The sequence below is a fragment of the Podarcis pityusensis genome, assembly GCF_964106645.2.
Source record: "Podarcis pityusensis genome assembly, chromosome: 14".
Classification (NCBI taxonomy): Eukaryota; Metazoa; Chordata; class Lepidosauria; order Squamata; family Lacertidae; genus Podarcis; species Podarcis pityusensis.
In genome coordinates, this window is record NC_138039.1 from 13,495,729 (window position 1) to 13,523,537 (window position 27,809).

General features: G+C 44.2%; 1 protein-coding gene across 7 annotated transcripts in view; it reads left to right on the forward strand.

The window, feature by feature from the left end:
• DNAH3 (dynein axonemal heavy chain 3) overlaps positions 1–27,809 on the forward strand; it is a 91,812-nt gene that overhangs the window by 6,834 nt on the left and 57,169 nt on the right. For all 7 annotated transcript variants that reach the window (XM_080980886.1, XM_080980881.1, XM_080980880.1 and 4 more), the window contains exons 4-19: positions 1,836–2,052; positions 4,336–4,408; positions 7,979–8,168; positions 8,963–9,152; positions 9,536–9,731; positions 10,473–10,598; positions 11,452–11,647; positions 13,094–13,273; positions 16,663–16,799; positions 17,259–17,364; positions 18,118–18,296; positions 18,693–18,877; positions 24,493–24,616; positions 25,034–25,187; positions 26,539–26,683; positions 27,157–27,368. In XM_080980886.1, the coding sequence (XP_080837012.1) occupies positions 1,836–2,052; positions 4,336–4,408; positions 7,979–8,168; positions 8,963–9,152; positions 9,536–9,731; positions 10,473–10,598; positions 11,452–11,647; positions 13,094–13,273; positions 16,663–16,799; positions 17,259–17,364; positions 18,118–18,296; positions 18,693–18,877; positions 24,493–24,616; positions 25,034–25,187; positions 26,539–26,683; positions 27,157–27,368 (2,610 nt within the window). The remainder of the gene's footprint in view (positions 1–1,835; positions 2,053–4,335; positions 4,409–7,978; positions 8,169–8,962; positions 9,153–9,535; positions 9,732–10,472; positions 10,599–11,451; positions 11,648–13,093; positions 13,274–16,662; positions 16,800–17,258; positions 17,365–18,117; positions 18,297–18,692; positions 18,878–24,492; positions 24,617–25,033; positions 25,188–26,538; positions 26,684–27,156; positions 27,369–27,809) is intronic.

Genomic DNA, 27,809 nt, shown 5'->3' on the forward strand with positions numbered 1-27,809 from the left:
CCAGATCCTACAGAAGAAATATTCTTAATAAAGCATGGTTTTGTTGTTCTTCATAAAGCACGGCTACAAGTAATTGGTTCCAAATGAAATGTGCTTTATGAGGATGTGCATCAAACAGTTACATTTCACAAGAAATAAGAGAATAGTTCTGCGTTGTGAATAACGTCGTATGTACATGGATTCAAACAGTTGTGGTGGGAGTGCACTGGAGCCAGAGTAACATCAACCCAGATAGCAGATGAACTACTGGGACTAGGAATGCTTCTTCTAATAAGCATGGTCGAGTCATAGTAAAGAGAGGAAGGGAAGAAGTTTCTCTTGGATGCCTCTTTGCAATGGTTTTGTGTGTGCCTGCCTGACTTGTGGGCTAAAGTCTGGGCAAGCATAGACAAGCCATTCCACAGTGGGGCATTGTGATTTTGCTGGCTGCCCTCTGACCTGTCTTACAAACTTTGGCCATAATATATAATAACTGATGTGTATTTGTAGAATCCACTGGCCTAATAATGTGTGAGCTGTACCCAATCTGTGCACTGGGTTTGTTACATGCGGTACTGGGTTCAGAGGAGCTTGGGCAAAATGCATACAGTGGGCACCCTCCTTCCCACTCTCAACATTGCCCTTTCTCTGGTCTGTGATACTGGAAGTGTCCAATGGAAGCTAGTCCTGTAGGGCAGATGAGGCACTGTCCCACCAAGCTCAATATGTTCTCAGCCAATCCCCACCTGCCACACCAGATTTAAGGCGGCACAGGCGGTTCCCTCCACAGGGTGCTGAACCAAGGGGGCGCAAAATAACAAAAGCAATAATAAACATATATTTATATGGTTACGTACTGAGAAGATCTGAAAAGGAACTGTACCAAAAGGAATTATTGTGAAAATAAGAAATATTTAGGGGGTGTTAAGTATAATTGTTTAACTGTGCATTGAAATGGAAAATAACTCTGTATATGTCTGTATGTGTACTGCTAAAAACATAGCATGGTTTGGAAAGTTCCATTGGGCTAAAACAAAAGCTCTTAGAGAGCTTGACAGGTGCTGATTAACTGAGAATGTATCTCTGCTAGCTCCCACAAGGTGTTTAAGTTGGATCACATGAGATATTCATGTGTCCATTTTGGGTGTGTGAGTTAGGTGTTTGTTCTGAGGCACTAGAGAAGAAAGGATGTGCAAATGGTTCTCTCTGGGAACATAGCCTCAAGTTAATGGAGACTGTGTTGGAGAGACAGAGCTTTGATTTCAGCTCTGAATGAAGTTATTTCATATTTCTAAGATGTTCTACCTGTGCAGGAATCAGCACATGATATTATGTGATTATCTGGATGTAACATTATTTGTTTCATGTTTGTTTTGAAGCAATTTCTGTTAGTAAAGCTTTTGAACCATATTTTTGGACTGGACAATTTTTATTTCAGTTTTTATTCATTCTATTGCTTCTGAATGTGCAATATTAATAACCACAATAGGGGGCACCAAATTTTGTCCTTGCTCAGGTTGCCATATTATCTAAGTCCGTCCCTGTACCTGCCTACCTTTTTATTTACAACTAGTCCAGCGAATAGCACTGATTGTCAGTCTCATTGTCTCAGTGGTGCTCTTGTACAATTCAGCATGGAAGATAATAGGGGCAAAACCAGAAATAGCTGGCTTCATCTACCGTTGACTCTAGCTCAAGCAGCCATTTGATATGGCACCCCCTTCCCGACTCTGCCCTACCCAGTCCCAATGGGCACCAGCCTCCACTGTCATTACCTTATATCAGTTAAAGAAATTGCCGGCTAGCGCAACAGAATATAAACTGTTATTTTTTCTCCCCATCCCACTCCATTTCAGATGATCCAAAATAGCAGCTTTTACCCTTCTCTGATGCAAAGAGCATCCTGGACTTTGGCAGCTCCCTTTAAAGAGCAGCGTCATTTCCGGAGCCCCAGCAACTCCATTGCCAATAATTACACCCTCACTGCACAGAACTTGAAGATGAAAGATCTGCGTAAGATAGTTTCACCTTTAAAGGCAAGAAAGCCAACTGGGACCACAAGACATTCTCCACGTATCCTATGTGTTTGAAAACAGGCTTGTGTCTCTTGTCAAATGCTTGTTTATCTTCCTATCTTTTTGTCTGGCAAGCTCTGTATGTGTTGGCCCAGCCTTTGTTCTCCCCTCAAGCTTACAATTATTATTATTATTTATTAAATTTGTATATCACCCTTTATCTGAAGATCTCAGGGTGGTTCACAACAGAAAAATATAAAATGAAAATCCAAAATACATACAAAAACTGATAACCTCCCTCCCACAAACACATTTAAAAACCCATAGAATGTTAATCAGCTGAACACCTGGTTGAAGAGAAACATTTTTGCCTGGTGCCTAATGATATGTAATGAGGGCACCAGGCAAACTTCTCTGTGAAGAGCATTCCACAAACACTGCCAAAGGCTGCCTATGCACTATATACTGTATTTAAACCATATCCTCTCCTCAAAGAATTATGGGAACTGTAGTTTACCCCTCACAGAGCTACAGTTCCCAGCACTCTTAAGCTACTGTTCCCAGGATGATTTGGGGTGGATAATGTGCTTTAAATACACTTTAAATGTATGGTGTGTCTGTAGCAAAACTCTACCACAGTAGATGGCATCACTACTCCTGCTTTGAAAAAAAAGTGTGGCCACTGGGCACTGCACTCTGCTGTGTTGCTGTTCCACTACAGCACTGGTGCTAGCAGTGCTTTGCACACCCAGCTATTGGGGTGCCATGAGGGAGAAGTCTATGTCTAAGCATTCCCTTAGCAAAGTGCTCCAATGTATTTGGGGAGCACTGGTGCACTCAGATCCTCCTTACAGGCTTCCCATAAACATCTGGTTGCCCACTGTGAGAACAAGATGCTGGACTTGATGGGCCATTGGCCTGATCCAGTGTGGCTCTTCTTATGTTTTCCATGCCCCTTCCTGTCTTGCTGAGCCTTCGGCTGTGGGGTTTTCTTGGCTTCAGTAGCCAAGCACCTATGAGTAAGCAATTTAAGTTTCCCAAAGTGCCCCAATCATTCTGGGAAATTTAAAACTGCAGCTCAGACTTTTGAGTCAGGGAGCCCAGGCTGTTTTATGCCCTATTACGATCCAGGCAGGTGTCCAAGGGTGCTGGGTACTGATGGGCCTGGGTGGTGTGGTGGGTAACAGAAAGAAAAGGGACATCTTCCTTCTCTTACCAATGACTGCTGATATCCTGTGACTCTTCTAGCAATCGCAAGGTCTGCAAACATTCTTTGACATGAAAGCAATTTGGAGATTGCTGTCAGCTAAACAGCTTGTTATGTTGGGAGTCTCATGTTTATTTCCCCCATTATTTTAAAAATAAAAACACTAAATGCATCTGTGCTATCCAGTGAGAGAAAGAAGTGAATGACAGCAAGGGCTACTTGCATTTGATCTGGAAAGTTGCAGTGATTGAGGCTTTTTACCCCTTTCCTCTATGCCATTTTATTCACTTAAATTGCGCCACCTCCAGCTGCTATTTCCTAGTGATGTGGGGAATTGCAGGTGTAATAGAAGCTCCTGTATTTCCCTGCTGAGCAAGTAGTACCTTTCTGTGTGGCGTGAAACCTGCTGACCATCTTTAGCTGCTTTTAGCACACAAACACCCGTCTCATTTTGGTGGATACTTGTCCATTAGGGTGAATGGGGCACTTCTCCACCAGCCTCAGTCTACTCTCAGCCCCCCCCCCGCCCCCCAACCTGCCTGCCTTCTTACTTAAAACTAATCTAGGGAATGGCTCTTACTGATATCAGATCTGGCACCACCTGCTGGTGGCCTCCTTGCCTTCCACCCTACCAATCCCAAGGGGTACCAGCCACTACTGGGCTGGTATCAGAACAAGGTTAGGAAGGGAAACATATGAGCTTGCTTCACTCCCCTGTGTGCCTCTTTTGTTATAAAAAACAGACTCACCAGCCTGCTTTATAAGCAAATGGATAGTCCTGTGTTTAATAAACAGACACATGCATATTTTGGCTCTGTTTTGTGTATTTCCAGTTTGGTTCCCTTTTCCTTATGTACATATGTCTGTTCTGTTCCCCACTAAGCAATTTTTTAAAAGCCACATTAAAATTAGCAGATTAAAATTTTATGTATTTTGAACTGTTCTAGCATTTGCTGCAATGTAAGTACAAAAGTACAAAAGGAAGTACAAAAGCTGATAACTTCAGTTCAAATCAACACATAAGTTTGGGAGGTGCAGATCAGGTAGAATTTGCAAAGCTCAAGAGTCCCCAAATCTGGCCTAGTCTTTTCCTGTTTTGACTAGTGTTTTTTTCCCCTTGACCAAGTCATACAGCTCCAAAAGAATTTGCTCCCTCTGAGAAGAAGAAAAAACTTTCATCAGGAAATGTTGCTGATGACTGTGACAGGTATTGTATAGTTTATAAGCTGTGCATTTTTCTGACAGATACTTAGGGACTTGGGTGATAGTTGTTGTTCCATAAGCTTTCAAGCGACTCCTTGCCTTAAGCTACCCTGATGCTTTCCAGGTACAGGGAAAGAGATGATCTTATCACTAGTACTGAATGAAGATTCAGCTGCCAGTGAGCATAGCTGTCAACCATCCCTTTTTTTGCGGGACATTCCCTTATTCCAGCACCATTTCCCGCTGCTTCCCGCTGTTGTCCCGGATTGTTAGATATCCTGTAGACTGTCCCCAGGACAGGTGAGGCTGCTGATCCCTTATTTTCAAATCTGAAAGTTGACAGCTATGCCAGTGAGGGAGGAGAGGCGGATTTAGGGGAGCACAACCGGTTCGGTTGCACTGGGTGCAGAGCCTTAGAGGCACCGCAACTATGATGTAGAATGGAAGGTGAAAAACGGGGGACGTAGGCATGTGCCAAACATTAGCACTGCACAGAGCACTGTTGAAATTTGAGACCCCAAATCCACCACTGAGGGGAGGCTGGGGGAGGATCCTCTTTGTTTGGCAGCAAAATGACTTTGCCGGGCTGACTTCCTGGATTGTTTCTGCCATTCACACTGGGGAAGAGGATCATCAGAACAACTGAGCAGTATGTGTGCACGGTGCTTGCTCCCAGTATACCACAATAAGCCAGAAAACTTGGTGTTCTCATGATGGGTTAACTTGGCTCATGTGTGATGTTCACATATTTCTTCCAGTTCCTTCTCTCACCCAGGTAACACATACCAGAAAGTAGCTCTTTATCTCAGGCAGCTAAGAGCACACAGCAATGAAAAACCGAGGAGCAAGGGAAGAAAATAATTCCGGACTGCATAGACACTGCAACTTTAATGCACATTAAAAGCACATTCTTTCCCTCAGAGAATTCTGGGCACTCCAGTTTACCCCTCAGAGCAACAATTTCCAGCAACCCTTAACCAACTACAGTGCCCCGAATTCTTTGACATCGATAATGTGCTTCAAATGTCCTTTATAGATATAATGGTTCCTCCTAAAGTGCTCAGATCTTGACCAGCCCGCTGGCCGGTCTAGCATGTCAGAACAAATCTAACAAATGGGGAGCAAAGGGCTCTCCACAGGACAGAATATTTCCAGCACAGAGCTAAATGTAGAGTAGAGATTGTGATAGAGGCCTCCCGCACAGCAAAAGATCTGGATTTGTAGGTTGCACAGGGTGGTATTCAACTAAGTTTTCTCAGAGTGGGCTCATTAAAATTAATGGGCCAAATGTAGCCATGTTCATTAATTTCAGTGGGTCTGCTCTGAGAAAAATGTAGTTAAATATTACCCATAGACCTTATACAGGGTTTGTTCAGGCCCCATAAGACTACATTTGAAAACAGGGAAAATTCTTCTCCCCTCTCTTGTTCCTTATGGGTTCTTTTGTTTGCTAGCTTTTAAATTATTTTCAAGCACACAGATTTATGCACAAAGGCAGCAGCAGATAGCTGCACACATCCATGTTTGGGCACTTGCTTACAATATTATCATTCAGTCTATCAAAGTGTTCACTTCTGAGATACATCAAAGGCTGTCATTAAGACTTGCAAGTTCCAAGCAGTAATTATGTCTTCATTACTTGCTGGTTGGTTGTTGCATAGGTCTAATTTCATCTGGGGAAAGTGGCTCACATCGCGCATATAGCGGCAAGATAATGTTTTATATTTGAGCTGTTTGGGGCCATTTTCCAACTGCTGTCATACGAGACTCTAATGTTGGCTTCTCCATGCTTTTCACAGCCACGCAGCAATTCAGTGTTTCCGTCTTATGTGCTGCAGTGTCCTTCCACTGCCCTTTAATCCAATACCTGTATGATAGGGATAGGGAGCCTCAGGCTTGGGAGCCTTCCTGGACTCTATGGCCCTTGGGACTCCCTCCAGGTCATACCTCCTCCAAGCCACACCCTTTCTTCCCAGGCCATACCCCCTCACTAGCCTTGCTTTGCATGAGTGTTATTTGCCTTCCTGGAATGCATCCTTGAGCTCAATGTCTCTTTCTGGATGGAGGATAGAGAGGGGTGCATGAGTCTGTAAGGATACATGCCAACTTATATTTCTTGTTCCATCCACTTTTGCCTCTATTCTCACCCACCACTGGCATGTGCCCCCCAGAACATGCACAGAAGGGAATGTGGCCCTTGTGCTGTGAAATTCTCCCTGCCCATGATCATGGCTGATTAATATTCTTCAGTCTTTTAAATGTGTTTGTAGAAGGGGAGGAAGTTATTGTTTTGTTGTTTTTGTGTTAACTATTTATTTGTGTTTTTTGATCTTTTGATGAAGGGCAGTTTATTATTATTATTAGTAGTAGTAGTAGTAGTAGTAGTAATACTGGCTATCCAGAATTTCAAACAGAATTTCCCCCCAGCCATGCAGTTAACCTGATATCCTTTGTGGATAGGTGGAAGACATAACTCATTATCTCTTTAACTGTTCCTTAGATAGAGATGCAAGAGGTCACCTCTATGCACTGACTGCAAAAAAAATAAGGGAAAATGAGTTAGATAAAATTGCTGTACATTGTTGTGGTGATTTGGTGGTTTAATCTGAAAGCAAGCTGGATTTGAGTTTGTTGGTGTCTCTGGTAACTTCTCTCTCCTACATTATCCAATAAAAAATTGGATTTTTAAAAGAAAAAAAATACTAGAATTGGAGCTGTCAGAGGTGCACAATGGAAATTGTGTTTTAATGCTCAGGAACTTGGCAAAGCCTTTTTTAATTTTATGGATGTTTGTTCTGTATTACATTATTCATACTATTGTCTAAAGTAAGTTTGTCACTGCCTTTGGCTAGAACAATAAACTTATAAACTTGAGAACAATGGTATCCTTTGCATGCAGAACATGTACTCTGTCACTATTCTATGACTTTGAATATCCAAATTCCAAACCCACTTAATCCTTTAACCATTTAATATTTTAGTTTGCCTGGTTGTAAATCTTAATTTCAGTTTTTATAGGAGTTCCTTTTTTCCATTAAATAAAATAATGTGAGCAGAAAGGAAAGCTTAAATACATCTCCCCACCCCTCTCATTTTCCTGATGTATTATGTTACTTTTTTATTGCATTTTGCACAAAAGTTGTGCAACATGAGAGTTTCTGTTGAGTTAATTTTGCTGATAGAGTCTATGTAGAAAAGCTCTGTATATGCCAACTTGAGATTAAATAAATAAATAAATAACATACAAGTATTTCTATCTATTTAGAATTTGTTCTAGCTGAATTTGTTTCCCTAACGATATGCTTTTGGTCATCAGCCTCTGGTGTCCTCCAGATGTTTTGGACTACAACTTCTATCATCCCTGAGTATTGGCCAAACTAGCTGGGGCTGATGAGAGTAGTAGTTCAAAGCACCTGGAGGGCACCAGGCTGGGGGAGGCCAGGCTAAGGGGACTAGAAGAAAGCTTGAGACATATTGAACATTTGGGGATGCTAAATGTATAGTAGGGATTGGTGTTGTCCAAAATGTCATTTCTGGTTACTTAGCCAACTCAACTGGCGGCTTTTAATTCCAGGGTGATGGCAATAGAGGAAGCACACAGTTTTGATTTGCTGCTGACACCGGATAGGCAGAAATCTGAAACAGGAGTTATCTGTTATTCTGACAACCAGCCTCTAACTCCAGAAGAGCAGCTTGTTGTGATGCTCAGGCATGAGGAGGAAATAAGTAAAGGAAAAACTCTACCCACAGAGAGTGATCTGCAGGTAAGTGAGCTGTTTCCTGAAACACAGGGAAACACAGGTCCCCTCCAGATGACTAGTTTATCCAGAATTCATCCTGCTTTTATCTGCAGCTTTTTATTTACAGTGGTACCTTGGGTTACATACGCTTCAGGTTACATACGCTTCAGGTTACAGACTCCACTAACCCAGAAATAGTACCTCAGGTTAAGAACTTTGCTTCAGGATAAGAACAGAAATCGTGCTCCAGTGGCGCGGCGGCAGCGGGAGGCCCCATTAGCTAAAGTGGTGCTTCAGGTTAAGAACAGTTTCAGGTTAAGAACGGACCTCCAGAACGAATTAAGTACTTAACCCGAGGTACCACTGTACTTCCTTCTTTGAAGCAAAATGAACCAATGTGAACCTGAACAGGAACTAAACCTGAATTAAAACTCTGCAGGTTTCTGGTTATAACAGAAGATTGGGGGCAATATGGTAAGCAAACAGTAGGCAGGAGATTCTCAGGGCTGAGATGTTGGGCAGTCATCAGATTGGGACAGGAGCCAAGCCAGGAGTTAGAGTGAAGCAGAAGAAAGACATCAGGAACCAGGAATATCTACCATTGCCCAGGGAAAGTCCTATGCCAAACAAGAAGCCTTTTCAGCCTCTTCGGTCAGAGAGAGCCAGAAGCCAGCCTAAGTGGATTAAGTTACTCCATTACTTGGGTACTCTATGCAGCAGGTGTGCAGAACCTTTGGCCCTCCAGATGTTGCTGATCTTATTTTCCGTGTTATACTCAATGCAATAAATCTGTACATATGTATGTATTTACTTTCTAGCGATACTGTTACTACATCCATAAAGGCATCCGGAAAGATATGCTGGCACCGCAGAACAAAGAAGTGATGGATAGCATTTTAAAGCATATCCCAAGTCATTTTCTCGCCAACCCAATACTGGAGACGTTATTGAAAGAATTAACCGAAGAGATTCAGAATGATTATCATATTTGGCTCATGAAAGACATTGGTAAGAGAAAAGTGTGGTTTGGCATGGGCAGTGATTCTTGAATTTTTATTGTCACAAGGTCTGCAAGCTGAAAACCGGAATTCTGCAACCTGGTTTCTAGGACTGGTCCTGTCTTTAGGTAGATTGTGGAAGCTGCCTAGGTGGCACTTTTTGGGTGTGAGTATAAAATAACAAACTGTAATCACATTTGATTTATTAGACACAGAGTCTCTAGCATAATCAGAACTACAGTTCTCAGCACCTTTAAAAACTACAGTTCCTAGGATTCTTTGTATGGTCTAGTGTGCCTTCTGCACGTGCTGCATACACTTAACCACTGCTTCCAAACTGCATCCAGACGGAGTTTCCTCCTTCTTCCCATGCTTTGTGTGGTTTTACCCTAGTTGATTACATCTTGATGGATCCAGAGGAGAGGAAAAGACTCTTTATATACAACATTCCATTGCCTTTTCCTCGAAGAGTGATTCGTGCACCAGTTCCATGGCACACAATCTACCAAGAAGTGAGAAGCTGGAACGAAGGTCACCTCTTCACAGTGAATCCTATGATGCTTACTTTGCAACGCCTCTGGTTCTCAGAGTAAGTCGCCTGGCTTATAAATATCCCCTAACTTCTTTTTAAGTAATAAGTTTCTATTTGCTTTCTATGCAAACTCTTAACTGGTCATAGATTGATAAGATTGTGTGGAGTACAGTATCTTCTTGCTCACAATCACCTTATATTACTGAACAATATTGGCTACGGAGCCAACTGCCCTTCCCTCAGCTGTGAGTATATATCAGTCCAGAAATATTTCTGGTGGCTTACAGGAGCAATCCCAGAGGACCCCTTGTGCTGTATACAGTAGGAAATTGCATTCAGTGCTATGCTGGTTCCAGTACAAGGGCTGTTGCTCAATGGCAGAGCATCTGTTTTGCATGAAGTAGGTATCCCAGGTTCAATTCCAACATCTCCAGGTATGGCTGGGAGACACACCTGCCTGAAACCCTGGAGAGCTGCTTGCAGCCATAGTAGATAATACTGATTTTGATGGACCAGTGGTCTGAGTTAGCATCAGGCAGCTTTCAGTGTCCCTAAAGGAGGGACTGTAGATCATTAGCAGAGCAACTGGCTTGCTTGGAGAAGGTCCCAGGTAGGGCTGGAGAGCTGCCCCCAGTCAATGTAGACAGTACTGAGCTAAACAGACCAGTGAACTGACTTGTTATAAGGTAGCTTCCTATATTCCGTAGACCGGGCAGGTATGATTGCATTTAATCCTTATTCTACATCCTTATGTCAAGTTCATCACAGCCATGCATTTTTTTTCCTTCCCTCCCTTAGGTTTTGTAACCTGAGGTTTGTTCGTACCCAGGAAATCCTCGAGGGTGATTTGCCACTACTGCCCAGCGAGTTTGAAGACTTGGTCCGAAAACATTGTCAAGAAGCTCATGATATTCTTGAGAACAGGTCAGAGTGCTTTTGGAAAACCTATGACTTTCTAGCTGGTGTTGCACTACAGCTCCCAAAATCCCTGATGGTTGACCATGCTGGCTAGGGGCTGATAGGAGTTGGAGTCCAGCAACAGCTGGAGAGCCAGAAGTTCCCCACTTCTGCTTTATGTGAATGATGATTATGACATTGCTTTATTCATAGAAAGGACCCAAAGCAACCTACTGTTAGAAAGATAAAAGTAACTTCTGTTGTTCCGCCCACTTTTTCTTAAGTTCACAGAGATGTGTGTGAACAGAATAACTGTGTGATGTACTAAAACCTCGCTTTTAAAGCCACTCATTTCTGTCTTTGGTCATAGTAAATCCTGCAGGAGTCCACCACATTTCAGAGGCTTTAGAGAAAATGCCCTGAGCAGCATGAATTAATGCTACTGGCAATCAAGCAAGGGTGGGGACCTTTTTTTGGCTTGACAGAACCAATCGTTCTTCCCACCCCACACAGTGTTTGCAAAGTGCATCGTGCATCACTTCTCAAGTGCCCAACAACCAGCTGCTCATTGGGCACTTGGCCAGTGCTCTGCAAGGGGATTTTCCAAGCCCCTTTGGGCCAAGCTCTGTCTTTACCTGACCATCTGACATCAGGGTTAGGGCATGTGGGCGTGACTTGCCCGAGTCGTGGGCCAAATGGAGGAGCTTGGTGGGGAAAGAAGCATCCACCAAGCTTGTGCCCTCCAAATATTTTGGACTATGTCTCCCATCAGCTGCAGTCCAAAACATATGGAGGGCACCAGGTTGGTGAAGGCTGTTTTACAACTCATCGTTTTAAAACAATCTTGACATATGCTGATAGGATAACTTACACATTACAGGTGGATTCCAACATGTGCAGAACTGTTCATTGAACAGAAGCAAAACTGGCTGCATCTTGCTCCCCAGAATGACTTTGACTCTTCTCAACTGATAGAAGAATATTTTGCTTCGGTAGCCGTCCTCATGTCTTTACAGCTACGGGAGATGGTCATTAATTCATTAGCGGATCTCCTTTCCTTCTTTAGGATACATAAGGTATGCAGGGTTGACCATGTCACCTGGACTTTCAGTGCTTTGTAGACATTCATACAGCTTGATCTTATATTATGCATTTATTGTAGTTGTACAGTCATACCTTGGAAGTCGAACAGAATCCGTTCCGGAAGTCCATTTGACTTCCAAAACATTCGGAAACCAAAACACGGCTTCTGATTGGCTGTAGGAAGCTCCTGCAGCCAATTGGAAGCTGTGGAAACTGTGCCAGAATTTCAGCTTCCGGAAATCATTCAAAAAGCGGAACATTCACTGCTGGGGTTCAATTGTTCGGGAGCTGATTTGTTTGCGAGTCAAGGCGTTTGAGATCCAAGGTATGATTGTATTGCATTATAAGATTTTAAAATAAACTGACAACTCATAAACATCAAATTGCTGTACAATAAAATAGCTGGAATATCATACAACTAAAAAACCATAAAATAGAGAAGAAGTGACCAACACTGAATCAAATTAATTCTCTAAAAATACTTGGTGAAAACAAAAGCATTTTCAGCAGGTGATGAAATAACAGAATGATTAAAAAAAGAGCAAATGCTGCTATTCCATCAGATGGTAGTCAAGGTGTCATAACGAAGTATCAACTGGAAACATAGATGACAGATAAAAAGTATAGAAGACCTCAAGTAAAAGTCCATCCCCAGAAATCCCTCACCTCCAGTCAAATGAAACACTGATTAAAAACAACAAATTACATTTAAAACCCTAATTAAATGTATGTTTGGGAGAGGGGATAGGGAAGAAGATAATACACCTCCTTCTCCCCCAGGCAGCCACACAGCAGAGAGCAGTACTGAACCCTCCACACACCAGCTGGTGAGCTGAGAGTTTAGTTCTGCTCAATTGAGCTGTGTGCATGTTCCCCTGTTTGGAACAGGTTGGTTAAACCAAATTTCAGTACAGGGCTGTTTGAAAGCCCTCTTGCAAAGAGCCTCAGGTTGCTCTCAGTAGAGGCATCCTGCCTTTCCTTCTAACCTCGCCTCCCCACCCCCATCATCTATATTGACAGCCCTGGATTGGCTGGTCTGGTTCTGTTTGGATTGACCCAATTTGCTTCAAGTTTTAGGCTTCGCCAGACTCCATTGGACAGCCCTAGTATTTTCGTTCTATTGCTGTTGGATGAATAATAATATACAATCCTGCCAGATTTGGTTAACTTTCGTCTAGTTTGGAAAGGTTCAGTCCATCATCTTGATTCAGAATGGCATCTGATGGTATCCAAATATATCCTTCTCTGGAAGGATGGGTTTTCATATTGGGTGATAATATCTTCAGAGGTGTCTGCATGCATAGGGAACAGATGGACAGGCAGGCAGGCAGGCAGACAGGCAGGCAGACAGACAGACAGAAATACAGACAGACAACTTTCCAAATATATAGCAGAAGAAGATTCTCTAGATGTAACATGCTTTCATTCTCTGTCTTGAGGATGGAAATGACTTTGGAGAAACTTATCATGAAATGCAATTCTTCATACCACAAATGTTGGTCATCAAACTGGAAGTGCAGGAGCCTGATATTATATTTGAGCCAGATGTGGAAGCTTGTTGGGATTTACTGTATCACTGCTTCATGGAGGTTCTGAAAAATTCTGAGGGTCTTCCAAAGGTATGTAAAAGTAAAATTAAGATCAAAATCATGTCCGTGTTTGCTCAGAAGTAAGCTATATTATGTTCAGTAGGACTTTCTCCCAGGTAAAGGTATGGTACATAGGATTACAGACTTCAGCTGCAATCTTATGCAAATCCTAATTGAAAACAGTGGCGTAGGTGCATGTAATGCTAAGCCATGCTTTAATTTGACCATTTGAATTTGGCCCAGCACCTTAGCCATGTTTTTTTTATTCATGAACAAACCACGCTCATAAGCCATGGTTGGTTAATGTTTACTATAGCTCAGTACTATAGTTTACTACAGCTAAGCATTATGTGTGAACCACAGGCTTTTGGAAACTGACTGCTATTAATGAAAGGCCGGGTGCTGTGCTGCTTTTATTGTAATTATTTGTTTTGGGTTTTTTTAAATGATATTTATTGAGAATTTTAAAATTACAAAAAAACAAAGAGAAGGAGAAGGAAAAAACAAGGAAAAAACAAATAACAATTAAACAATACAAATCGATTAAAGTCAAAATAAAAAAAAAAAGCAAAACACATAACACATCAAAATCAAAAAGCAAAAATAAACCAATTTTTTTTAAAAAACAGATCCAATATTCCCAAATCCTTAACTGTCATTCCCTTATTTCATCGACCTCCTCCCGCCTCCCTTTTTTGTATTCTAGTTGTTGATTATCACTGCAAATCCTTTCCATTTTTCATAATATTCTGTCATTAAATTACCTTAATCTATTTTAACCTTATCTTACCATAAAAAACCCTAAAACTTAAAACTTAAATCTTATTTATACCAATTTCTCATAACCATAGCATATTCTTACATAATTCTTTTTAACATTTCTGCTAAAGCCAAATAATTTCGTTCCAACATTTTTCTAATACAGTGGTGCCCCGCAAGACGAATGCCTCGCAAGACGAAAAACCCGCTAGACAAAAGGGTTTTCCGTTTTTCGATGCGCTTCGCAGGACGAATTTCCCTATGGGCTTGCTTCACAAGATGAAAATGTCTTGCAAGTCTTGAGATTTTTTTCGCTTTCCCCCCCTTTTTCTAAGCCGCTAAGCCGCTAATAGCCTTTTAGCCGCTAAGCCACTAAGCCTTTAATAGCCGCTAAACCGCTAATAGCGCTAATCCGCTAAGCCGCTAATAGGGTTGCTTCGCAAGACGAAAAAACCGCTAGACGAAGAGACTCGCGGAACGGATTAATTTCGTCTTGCGAGGCACCACTGTACTCATTAATTTTACAAAACATTCCTAAGTAAAATTTTTTAAAACTTTCTTCCAATCTTCATCCAACGTCTCTTCCTCCTGGTCTCGGGTTTTGTCAGTCCTTTCTATCCCATCCATCTAGTTCATTAACCTGGTAACCTTATGTCCGAGGCCCTTAAGTCTCTTCCATGTCCCTCCCGCAGATCTTCTTCATATTTATACCTGTACTTTACTTTGTCTTCTGCTCCTTTCACTCGTGGAGACTCCAGCTTGACAATATTTTTGTCCCTTCTCGACAGATCAGCCCCTTTTCCATAGTCCACACTGAACTCCATGTGGTATTTAAAAGCATGTTTCAAGGTCCCTCCAAAGTTGAGGACCCAGACAACTCCAAACTGCTCCCGGCCCAAAGCCAGACTTGAAAAGTCAAAATATCCCTGCATGGGGGGGGGGTCTATCCAGCCCCCCATCTCCAAGCCAAACAAAACTCTATCTCTCCAAATCTGGCTTTTTCCAGGTTCATTCGTCAGATCCAACAACTCATGTTCCTGCTGGGCCACAGTTCCCTCCATCTCTGCCTCCCGAGGTCCAGCCACAACCTCCTCCCTCATCTGATCTGTCAGAGCACACTCCTGTATTGATTCCTGAGTGGGTTCTATATAGATACCCACTACCTGTCCAAAATTTCCGATCGCAACAGTCATCAAATCCGTCTTCTCATGTAACTGTTCCAATAAAGCACTTGTCTTGCAGAAAGCACGCACCAGAGCCTCCGAGTACATTGTTGTGCAAGGTCAAAGTCTGATCCCACGATCTTAATCTATTGCAGCTGCAAAGCTCCCCAGTTCAAATTTAATAACAGTTTCACAAGCTCCCTCTAGGGGAAGAATTTCTATTTGTATCCATCTCTTTTTTTTTTTTTAAAGCAGATCTAACAACAAAGTTTCCTTTTTCAGATATTTTGTCAATATTTTTTTCCTTTTAGCTGCGAAGGAGAACAATGGAATCACTATGTTTCTCTTCTTTTAACTATCTGTGAAAAACGTTTGTCTATAGTCAATGAACTTCCCGAAAACGTCTGTCCTGACACCCCGCTCCCAGGTTCAAGATGGTGGAAAATTGCTTTTCTTTACACTCTCTTCTGCAGGTTTAAACAGTCCAGAAAAAGTCCCCCCTCTTCTCCTGCTTCCAAGGGGGGTTTAGTAATTTTAGATGATGAAAATTGATCCTTTACAGATGATTTTCTAAACTCTAGTTTGCCGTGTCTTTGCTTTAATCTATCTACAAAAAACGGAAGGCTGACTTCCTGTTTAGACCTTCCCGCTTCAGTGCCAAATTAAAGGAAATTTCTTAAACCAATTTTCCTTCTACTCACGGGTCGTTGTTTAGAGTCCAATTGTCCACAGGAAAAAGTCAGCGCTCTCCGGCAACAGCAATGCGGCTTCACTCCGTGAAAGAAGCAGTCGATTCAAAGCACCGCGCCGCTCACCCCACATCGCTCCGGATCCCCAAAACCGGGTCTCCCCGCGAGTAGGGGGGCGCAAAAGGTGCCAGCCGAATCCCACATCCACAGGCTTCTCCCGCCTGTAGGTTTTAATGGGTCTCCGCCTCGCCGTGGCGGTTCAGACCCTTTTTCCCACGGAGCGGATTCCTCCCGATCGGAGGAAATCCGCCATTGCCAGAGGCGCCAACTCGGAAGTCTTATTGTAATTATTTGTATGTTTTAAACAGTTTTTATATATGTATACTGTTTTAATTCTACCAATGTTTGTTTTTAAATGATGGTTTTTTCTATGCTTTTAGCAATTCTTGTTTTTATCTGTAAGTCACCTTGAGTCCCGTCAGAGAAAATGGCTGGGTATAACTAAATATATAACAACAACAACAACAACTACTACTACTACTACTGTATCTTAGTTTCTAGAATGCTTTCATATGATTGTGCTATTGTTTAATCATTTACAATAGCGTATCAAATGAATTCTAGGATATTATAGGAGCCAAAAATCTATAGTGTAATTCCCCAAATTTTAGGCAGGGTAAAATAGCTCACTTTTAAAAACCAACAGCAATAGCAACCTGTAAGTCAAGAAACAAACATTTTCTCTATGATGCATTCATACAATGTTTATCCCTTTCTGCTCACTATGGTTCCTGCTTCCTCTTTCTAGGTACAAGTTAAACTATTCCCAGAATTAAAAGGGGACGACCTAATTCTTCGTACTGTCCAAGCAGATGAATCATTGGTTTCAGAATATGTGAACAAAACTGCTGAGATATTTAATCACAATCTTGTTGGTCCGCGAAAGTAAGCATATGCTGGTAGTTTTCTCGATCAAATAGTTGAAAACCTGCTCCTTGATTTTGGGAACCCAAATCTGGCCTCAATATCTTAAGAAGCATCCAAATGCATATTGAGCTGGGAAAAACCTGAACAACTTTCCAAAATGTATAGTAGATTTCTCAGACATTATGTTCTTTCATTTTTTGTCTCAACAATGGAAATGACTTGGGAGAAAATTATCATGAAATATAGTTATTCATACTGCAAATACTGGTCTGAAGGCACAGGAGGTCACCATTTTGCTGAAGCAAATCAGATCTGGGTCTGGTCAGTGCCTGAATGTGTGACTGCCTGGGAACCACATTTATGCCACTTTGAATTCCATGATGGCATAAAAGTACATTAAAAAACATATATTCATTACCATTGATCCTGTTCTGGATAATTTATGTTTCTTTTATCTCCCCCCCCCTTGTGTTTAAGATACTTAAGCGTGTATGAGAAGTACAGCGATCTCTTGAATAACAATGCAGAAAATGACGTGACTGAGTTTTTAAGCAAAAGACATGATCTGGATGATTTTGTGGAGGTAATGACTTATAGCATAACTAAAAGCTAAATTACAAATGTAAGCCAGTGCATTTTCTTTATCCTGGAGAGCTTTTCATTTGAAGGGCATGACTCTGCAAGGGGGTCAACCTGCACTTCTGGATCAGCACTTTCAAGCAAGATTAGGAGTGCAGAAAGCCAGGCCTGTGGGGAAAGGCACAACCTTGCTTATGGCTTTTGAGCACAAGCAACACCATTGCGTTTCTTTGCAATGGACTGAATGAGTGTATTAAAGGACCTGAGAAAGGTATCTATGAGATGCATAGATAGTGCAATAGACACTTAATGCCCTTGTGTTGGAGAGGATGTCCCATTATAGAGACAAATCAACACATGCAGTGGGAGTGTCCTACACAAACACTATGCAATAAAATGAAAGATCAAATTTCCCCTCATTTCTCTCCTCCCCCCCCCTCCTCTCTCCTTTTCCCCAACCACATAATGCATATGATAACAGTGTCTCATACTGAATGTAAATGAATTGTGAAAAAGACACTATAAATTGAAATTGAAGACACCGTATGTACTTTACTTTGTTTGTTTGTTACACAAGAAAGTCATTAATAAAAACTAATTGAAAGAATGAAAGAAAGAAAGAAAGAAAAAGAAAGAAACACCTTTGTAGACTGCTCTTTTCTCTTTTTCAACATGTCCAAAATAGCCTAAGATAATGTGATTGTTGTTACTGTTGTTGTCACCACCACATAACCATGGCAATATCATCCATGTGTAGAAGATTGATGGTTTGACAAAACTGAAAAAAGAAATTGCGTCTCTGCACGTCACAGTCCCTCTGGCCTTGTTCTGCCTCGACGCATTAAAGCTGAATGAGGATCTTTGCTGTCGGACTCAGAAGCTGAAAGACAGGCTGATTGAGTTCCAAGTGGAAGAAAACAGGGAGGTAAACCAGAGGTATGTGCAAATAAATGGGACATGACCATGATGGGGGGGGGGATCTATTCATTTTAGTTTCTCTCCCCCCCCCCCCCGCACTTTTAAGTTCAGTTCTTCACATTGCCACAACAGATTGTGGATCCCTTTTATATTATTAAAGAAGTCCTTATGATAATGAACCAGAATTTTAGTACAGATTTCTCTTAATATACAGATTTTAATGCAACTCTCTCTCTCTCTCTTTCTCTCTCCCTCTTCTGCAAGAAATTCTGGCTGATGTAACGCAGCTTTGTATGTCACTTTGCCTAACACATTTGTTTGTTTATGCAAATATTTATATACCACTATATCGTAAAAAATCATTCATTGTGATAGATGTTTAACAACATGTCCCTCTTCTGCTTCCATCTGTAGCATTTGCAACCAGTACAGCATAATTGCAGACAAAGTCAGTGATGTCCCTATGACCACTGAGGAGTTGGTTGACACCACGGCCTATTTGAAAAAATCCAGTGACGTCACTGTCTTTAAGTTGCGTCGTGAAATCAGGGAAGCTATCTACAGACTGGAATTCCTGATGGACTACGCTGATCTTCCTTGTACGTTTTTGAAAAGAAAAATACAACAAAGGAAGAATCCAAGCTAAGGGCTGGTCTTAGGACTGTCACCCAGCTAAACAAATCTTAGTTGATTAATTGCATGAGCTTTAATTGATTCATTTGTTTAATTTGCTCATGAGTGAAAGCAATAATTCTGAAGCAGTGTTTTTAAAATAATCCTTTATTTGTTTTTAAGTGATACATACACCTACGAACACGAGAAAGGAGGATGCCTATTGTTATGTACTGAGTTGAATAGGATCCAAACTGTAGCAGTCTGATTGGTCCTAGAACAATAGGATCCAAAAGGCAGCAGTCTGATTGGTCCTAGAACAATAGGATTCAGAATGCAGCAGTCTGATTGGTCCTAGAACAATGCAGCAGTATGATTGGTTGGCAGGAACCACCCAATCCTGCTCCAGATAGAAGTGAATCCACAACCTGATTGGCTTACAGTAGAATTCCAGAATTAGCCAATCATGTGCAGCCCATTGTGTAAATAATGTATATAAAGCAGATACTGTGAGGGGACATTCATTCATTCCTCCTCACCACTATGAGCTGAATAAAGAGCATGAAATCACTTTGCGACTCTGAGTATATTTCACTGGCGCCGAGGGTGGGATCCCGCTGAGCTGACTGCCACACACAGCACCGCAGCACCGCCAACTGCCGCACCGCTGCCTCGCACCGTGTATCCAGGCTTCAGCTCCGGGGCACAAGGAACTCAGAATGGCAGCCAACAGCAGCTTCTCGCCATTCAACCCAGCATCTGGAGACTGGGAAGCGTACGCCTCCCGTTTCACCTTCCTCCTAGAAGCCAAAGGGGTCACCGACGAAGAAGACGCCAAGAAGAGGGCGATATTCTTCAGCGTCTGCGGAGAGGAGACGTTTGAAATCGCCCGGGCTCTCCTTGCGCCTGAAGACGTCGCTACTGTTCCATACAAAACAATAATGGAACAGCTGAAGGGGCACTTTTCGCCGCAGCCCTCAGTGGTGGCTCGTCGAAATGCCTTCTACGCAAAGCGGCAAGCCCCTGGGGAAACCATAACTGGGTTTGTGACCTCTCTCCGCCAAGCCGCCCGGTTCTGCAACTTCTCAGAGCTGGAGAACATGCTTCGTGACCGCCTCGTCGGTGGCCTGAAGGATGAGAAGCTGCAACGACGCCTCTACGCTAAGAAGGACCTAACGTTCCAGGTCGCTCTGGAGGAGGCCCTGGCAACAGAAGCTGCCGAGAGGTCGACCCAAGAGGCACGGCCGAGCCTGCCATCCCACCCGAGGGTCCACCATGAAGACCTCACCGACGACTCAGGATCCGACAGGGAGGAGGTGCACCGAGTACAGCAGCGCACTCAAGCAGCGCACAGACCACAGCTGCCTCGACGAGAAGGAGGGAACTGCGCAAGCTGCGGGGAGAGTCACGAGAGGAGGACCTGCCGTTTCCGCAACGCAGAGTGCAGGCAGTGCAGAAAATCGGGACACATCGCCCGGGTGTGTCGGGCTCGGCCCACCCGACACCAGGCATCAGATGACCAATCCAAGAGCCCCAGGTCCCGGGGCCCAACGCACCAAGGCAACTCGACGGAGCTCACGGACTTCCAGGTATACCAGTTGCCCCACCCCAACGTAGAGAAAATTTATGTAGAGGTACAGATAGAGGGGGCCCCATGCCGCATGGAGCTTGACACGGGTTCAACTCTATCCATAATCTCGGCAAGGACCTTAAGGAAACTGTGTCCCACTGGGGGTCCCAAACTCAGGCCGGCCCCATTCACCCTCCGGGACTTCCAGAAACGTAAGGTCCCCACAATGGGGGTGGGGACCTTCAGGGTGCAATACCGAGGGCGGACGCGGCAACTGGACTTGCTTGTGGTCAAGGGCCCCTACATTAGCTTACTGGGATTGGCATGGTTTGGACCACTGGGGCTAGCTGTCACCGGGGTGAACCACACTAGCTTACAAGTGGACGTGGACGCCATATGCAAGGAATTTCCAGGGGTTTTCGATGGGAAATTGGGACAGTATACGGGCCCCCCCATTGCGCTACAGCTTGACCCCGCAGTACGACCGGTCAGGCTCAAGGCCCGCCGGGTCCCGTTCGCCTTGAAACCCCGTATAGACGAGGAATTGGACCGACTCGTAGAGCAAGGAGTGCTGGAGCCGGTGCCTAATGCTCCCTGGGAAACCCCAATCGTCACACCCGTCAAGCCTAATGGTTCGGTCCGCATCTGCGCAGACTACAAATGTACCATAAACAAGGCCCTCACGGCCCACGCATACCCAGTGCCAGTGGTCAGCCATGTCCTTGCCACCCTGGCTGGGTCGAAAATTTTTGGCAAGCTGGACTTGGCCCAAGCATATCAACAGCTGCCAGTAGATGAGGCCACAGCAGAGGCACAGACGATTGTGACGCACAGAGGAGCGTTCAGGGTAAAGCGGCTGCAATTCGGTGTCAGCGTGGCACCAGGCATATTCCAGAATATAATGGACTCTCTCCTTAAAGGGATTCCTGGCGTCACCCCCTTCTTCGATGATGTGTTGATTGCCGGCCCCACACCAGAGGAGTTTGAGGACCGCCCCGCACCGTTCTGCACCGTTTCCAGACGGCGGGTCTCAAGGTGAAGCGGGAAAAATGTCTACTAGGAGTGCCTCAGGTGGACTTTCTGGGATTTATGGTGGACGCAGAAGGGGTCCACCCGACTGGGGACAAGGTACGGGCCATTTGTGATGCCCCAGCGCCCAAGAGCAAGACTGAACTTCAGGCCTTCTTGGGACTATTGAACTTTTACCATTCCTTCCTTCCCCACAAGGCGGCGGTAGCGGAGCCCCTACACAGACTCCTGGACAAGCGGGCCCCTTGGGTGTGGGGCCAGCGCCAGGAGGCCGCATTCCAGGCAGTCAAGGACTTGCTTGTCTCAAACTCGGTCTTGGCACACTTCGACGAGAGGCTGCCGGTGGTGCTAGCATGCGACGCCTCACCCTATGGCATTGGAGCTGTCCTGGGGCACCAACTCCCGGATGGAAGAGAGGTACCGGTGGCGTACTTTTCCCAGACACTCAACACAACCGAGCGGAACTACTCGCAAATCGACAAGGAGGGTCTGGCAATCGTAAAGGGAGTAAAAAAAATTCCATGATTTCTTGTACGGGCGGCCCTTCACCGTGGTGACTGACCACAAGCCGTTGCTTGGCTTGTTTGCCCCCGAAAAGCAGACCCCCCAAGTGCTGTCTCCTCGCGTCCTCAGGTGGTCAATTTTCCTTGCCAGCTACCAGTATGCACTGATTCACCGACCTGGGAAGGCGATGGGCCATGCGGACGCCCTCAGCAGGCTACCACTACCGGAAACAGGCCCTGACCCAGCACCTGCACAAGAGGTTATGAGCCTGGAGCTGCTTCCCGACCGCCCCATTCAGGCACAAGAAGTTGCACACCATTCCAAGAAAGATAGGGTCATCTCCCGGGTCCTGGACTGGGTGTGGAGGGGATGGCCCAGCAGCAGCCCCGGGCCAGAATTCGCCGGCTACACAACCCGCAAACATGAACTGTCGGCCCACAAGGGGTGCCTGTTATGGGGAAGCAGAGTCGTTGTTCCCCAGCCCCTCTGCAAAAGGGTCCTCACAGCCCTACACGAGACACATCCAGGGGTAGTAAGAATGAAGGCCCTTGCCAGGAGTTATGTGTGGTGGCCGGGGATCGATGGAGAGATAGAGGCCTGGGTCAAACACTGCCAGGCCTGCCAAGAATCCCGCCCAGACCCCCCAAGGGCCCCAGTCCAGTCCTGGGAGTCCGCCCGAGCACCATGGTCACGCCTGCATGTGGATTTCGCTGGCCCCTTTCAGGGGAAAACATTCTTCATAGTGGTGGACTCCTACACCAAATGGCTGGAAGTCGCACTGGTACCGTCCACTTCCACGTCCGCAGCCATCCGGGTACTACGCAGGCTGTTTGCAACCCACGGGCTCCCTGACACTCTCGTCTCAGACAACGGGACTGCATTTACGTCAGGAGAATTCCAAACCTTCACAGCGCAGAACGCCATCTGCCACATCCGTTCGGCGCCGTTCCACCCTGCCACCAATGGCCAAGCAGAACGCATGGTGCGGACCACCAAGGACACCCTTCGCCGCATGACGCAAGGGGACTGGGAGTACCGCCTTGCCACATTCCTTCTAGCACAGCACAGCACCCCCAGCTCAACGACTGGCCGGAGCCCCGCTGAACTACTAATGGGTCGGCGCCTTGCAATCAGATTGGACCGCCTTCACCCCGATAGAGCTCAGGATGAGGTAGTGGTGGGGGAAGGCAGGAACCCCCGGACCTTCGAGGCCCAGGACCCAGTGTACGCAAAGAATTTTGGGGCAGGCCCAGCATGGGTACCCGCCACAATCACCAGGGTCACTGGCCCCGTGTCGTACGAGGTGCTAACGGATGGGGGGCAATGCTGGCGCCGCCACTGCGACCAGATACGGCGACGATTCCCGGGAGAAAACCAGGAGGAGGACAGGTCAGAGGAGTCCCAAGGGAACAGCGGGGCAGTGAGGCCCATAGAGCAGGAGGGGCCAGCAGGAGAGGCAGAATCAGTAAATACAGAGAGGACCCGTGAGGCCGAAAGGACACCGGAACCAGAACCACGACTGAGCGAGCCGGTTGCACCAGACCAAACAGCCGCATCACAGCCAGCATCCTTGGAACACGAGCCAGAACCCGGAGCCCGGACCAGGGAACACCCCAGGCCACAACGCACACGTAGGCCGCCGGCATACCTTGAGGACTATGAATGCGACCTCCCGGGCAGGACTGGAACTTAGAGGGGAGGGGTGTTATGTACTGAGTTGAATAGGATCCAAACTGTAGCAGTCTGATTGGTCCTAGAACAATAGGATCCAAAAGGCAGCAGTCTGATTGGTCCTAGAACAATAGGATTCAGAATGCAGCAGTCTGATTGGTCCTAGAACAATGCAGCAGTATGATTGGTTGGCAGGAACCACCCAATCCTGCTCCAGATAGAAGTGAATCCACAACCTGATTGGCTTACAGTAGAATTCCAGAATTAGCCAATCATGTGCAGCCCATTGTGTAAATAATGTATATAAAGCAGATACTGTGAGGGGACATTCATTCATTCCTCCTCACCACTATGAGCTGAATAAAGAGCATGAAATCACTTTGCGACTCTGAGTATATTTCACCTATTCTAATAGGGTGCTTTCAATCTGCCATTTTAATGAGAGCCAGTGTGGTGTAACGTAGAGGGCTGGTCTAGGACCTGGAAGACCAAAGTTCAATTTTCCACTTCTGCCAGGAAGTTTACTGGGTGACCTTGGGCCAGTACCTCACAATGCTCTTGTTGGGATTGATTGAGGAGAGAATCATATACGCCACCTCAAGCTCCTTAAAGAGGAAGGTGGGATAGAAATGCAATAAATAAAAAACAAATACTTGCATTAAAAACCAGAGCTTGGTCAAAGATTTTGTTAGCTTTCAACTTAGTTTATTTGAGTTAGCTTTTTGGTGCAGCAGCATCACATTTTGTGTGCAAGAGATTGCAAGGAGTGCAAGAATGGCCACAACAGAACAGATGTGCAGATTAATTTAAGGTATAACATTTTCCTAGGTGATGATATAAAGCTGAACAGTACTGTTCTGCATTGGCCGGATGAGATTGAGGTCATCTTTGAAACCGCAAGGAATCAGCTGATGAACAGACGGGATCACGTGGAGCTCTGTCTCATCAAAAGGTAAGTTACTAACTTAGGAGGAGGTGGCCTCAGAAACTGCCGCCTCCCATTTGAACCTTCCCAAGCCATTAAGATGGGCCTTGGTAGCCCTACCATTGGGAAAAGTGAGCCAAGTAGATTACTGCAATGCGTTATACATAGGGCTGCCTTTGAAGACGGTTCGGAAGCTTCAGCTGATGCAGAATTCGGCAGCCAGGTTGCTCACCCACTGCTTTGCAGAGTTAAGTTAAAGGTCCATTGTTTATTTATTCAATCTAGGCATTTTATATCCCACTTTTCTTTAACAGACTAACAAAACCTCCAAGTGACTTAATTCTTCACTTCACTTACTGATTTTTGGGGGTTTTGTTTGTTTGTTTTAATTGAGGAGCAAGCTATAAGATGAGTGAATGCTTTGCTGTCTTTGCTTACAACCAGGTGCTCTGAATTCGAGGCTATCCTAGAAAATTATAACAAAGAAGTCGAAAGCTTCCGAAAGAAGGATGTCATGACCATGGAAGAAATGAAGAACAACGTTGAAAAGTTTAATGAGTTGTCTAAGAATTTGGACGCTGCTCTTTCTGAATATGAAGTTAGTCTCTCCGTAGCTTTAAATTTACAAATGCTTACTTAGCATAATCCTAACCATACCTGCTCCATAGTAGGTCCTACTGAATTCAATGGGGCTTACTGCCGGATAAGTGAGGTTAGGATTGCAGCCTTAATTTATTTTACAGTGCCAACCTGTGCATGTTTATGCAGAAGTGAGCTCCTCTGGTTTGCATCTAACTATTCACAGTAGACCCATTAAAATAATTGGACCTAAACTAGTCATGCCTATTGATTTCAGTGGCTCTACTATTCTGAATATGTCTGATAGTGAGTACAGTTATGCAGGCTAGGGTATTGAGAATGGTTGACCAGTGGTCTTTTCTGGAACACAATTATGTTCACAGCAACCAGCTTTGAATAGTTTTATTATTTACAGTAGTAATATTTATCATTGAAAAAAAAAAAGTTTGTGGCACTTCACAAAGTGCAAGAGGGCAGGTCTCTGTCCTGAGGAGCTCACACTTCAACCCAAGTGAAGCAACAGAGGGAGGGGAACTTAAGAAGAACCTGGTAGATTAGGCCAATGGTCCATCTAGTCCAGCATCTTAATCACACAGCAGCCACCCAGATGCCTGTGGGAAAAGCCCCCCCCCTTGCAGGACATGAGTGCAAGAGCACTCCCCCCCACCTGTGATCCCCAGTGGCTAGTACAGTGGTGCCTCGCAAGACGAAATTAATTTGTTCCGCGAGTTTTTTCGTCTTGCGAATTTTTCGTCTTGCGAAGCACGGTTTCCCATAGGAATGCATTGAAAATCCAAAAGGAAACAAACTTGCAAGACGTTTTCATCTTGCGAAGCAAGCCCATAGGGAAATCCGTCTTGCGAAGCAACTCAAAAAACGAAAAACTCTTTCGGCTTGCGAGTTTTTCGTCTTGTGAGGCATTCGTCTTGCGAGGTACCACTGTATTCAGAAGCATTACTGCTGAGGAGGCAAAACATACCTATTGTGGCTAGTAGCCACTGATAACCTTCTCCTTCACAAATTTGTCCAATCCTTTAAAATCACCCAAGTTGGTAGCCATCACTGCCTCCTGTTGGTGTGAGTCTCATAGTTTATGCACTGCATGAAGATGTGCTTTCTTTTATCTCTCTTGAATCTTCCAACATTCAGCTGCATTGGATATCCCTGAGTTCTAGTGTTCTTCTGCATGCACAGACCATGTTGTAGCAAATTTTGATAAGGAAATGATGTGGGGAGACTTAGATCTGAATTTCCCCCTTCTCTAAAGAAATTGTTTTAGCTCTCTTTGTAATGCTGGATTGAAAACACACATACACCAAGAGCTCTGCACCAAATCATTAAAATAATGTGTGTGTATGTGTGTGTTACAGGCTATTAATAAGGAAGAGGAGCTACTGGAACGAGAGAAAAGCCAGTTTCCACTGCTGCAGACTATCATCACAAACAAAATACCTTTTGAACAGCTTTGGGTGACTGCTTACAACTTCCATACGAAGTCTGAGGAATGGATGAATGGTGAGGTTTTTCATGCACGAAGATAAGTTGCTTGCAACTGAGTTGTGTGTCTTAAAAAAATTATGTTTACTGATCTTTACGAGAGAAAATAAAATGTGTGCTCCCTTCCCAGAAAGCAGAAGATTTAATAATAATAATAATAATAATAATAATAATGATAATAATATCATCTGAAGGCACTTCTAAAATGAAATTGTCCTCACCCAGATATTCATTTGTTAGAAAGTAATCTCCCATTTTCTTTTCTCTGCAGCTATGTGTACAGCACCTGTCTTGAGGCAGAATATCTCTGAGCCTGAGATATTCTTGCATGGCCATGTATTATTTAAGGCAGTGCTTTTGGTATTTAACTAGGAGTTATTGATTTTGGCTTTGGTTTTGTTACAGTGCCTTCAATACCTGCCAGTAAATCTTTGCAAAGAAAACTTGGGTTTTGAGATTTACAAAATGCTTGTTTGCTTTTTCACATGCAGGACCTCTTCTACAGCTGAACGCTGAGGAAATCAGTGAAGATGTTGCCACCATGTGGCGGACAATGTACAAACTGACAAAGACCTTAGTAGATCAACCTGGACCAAAGCGTTTAGCGGAGAATGTGAAATTTAAGATTGACAAGTTCAAGCAACATCTTCCTGTCCTCTCTATTGCCTGCAATCGAGGGATGAAGGATAGGCATTGGGAACAGGTAGCGATGGGGAAGTCTGTCGATTATGGTTTCTCTCTGTTTCTCATATTCCCAGTCCTGGGTTCAGTACTGCACATTTGCACGTCAGTTTGCATATGAAGTCCTTGTGAAAATTGATCGGCATTTTAGTGTGAATTTCTTATGTCACTCTCATAAGAAGTTACTCTTTTTAAAAAAAAAAAATTAAGCCCCCTTCAAATGCCCGAAATGGCATGGACATGATTGAGCGGAGGGAATGTGTCATTGTTATCATTGATGTCACGCGCATTAGCCAACTGTAGTGTAGACCTTAACAGGGGTCATGATGCATTCTACAGGACAGGGCCAATGACACAAAAGGTTCCATTTTGTGTTCATATCAAATAAGCCTCACCAAGTTGGGGGTCTTTTGCTTTGGGATTTTTTATGGGAAACAATTAACTAAGCTAATGAAGTCTGTAA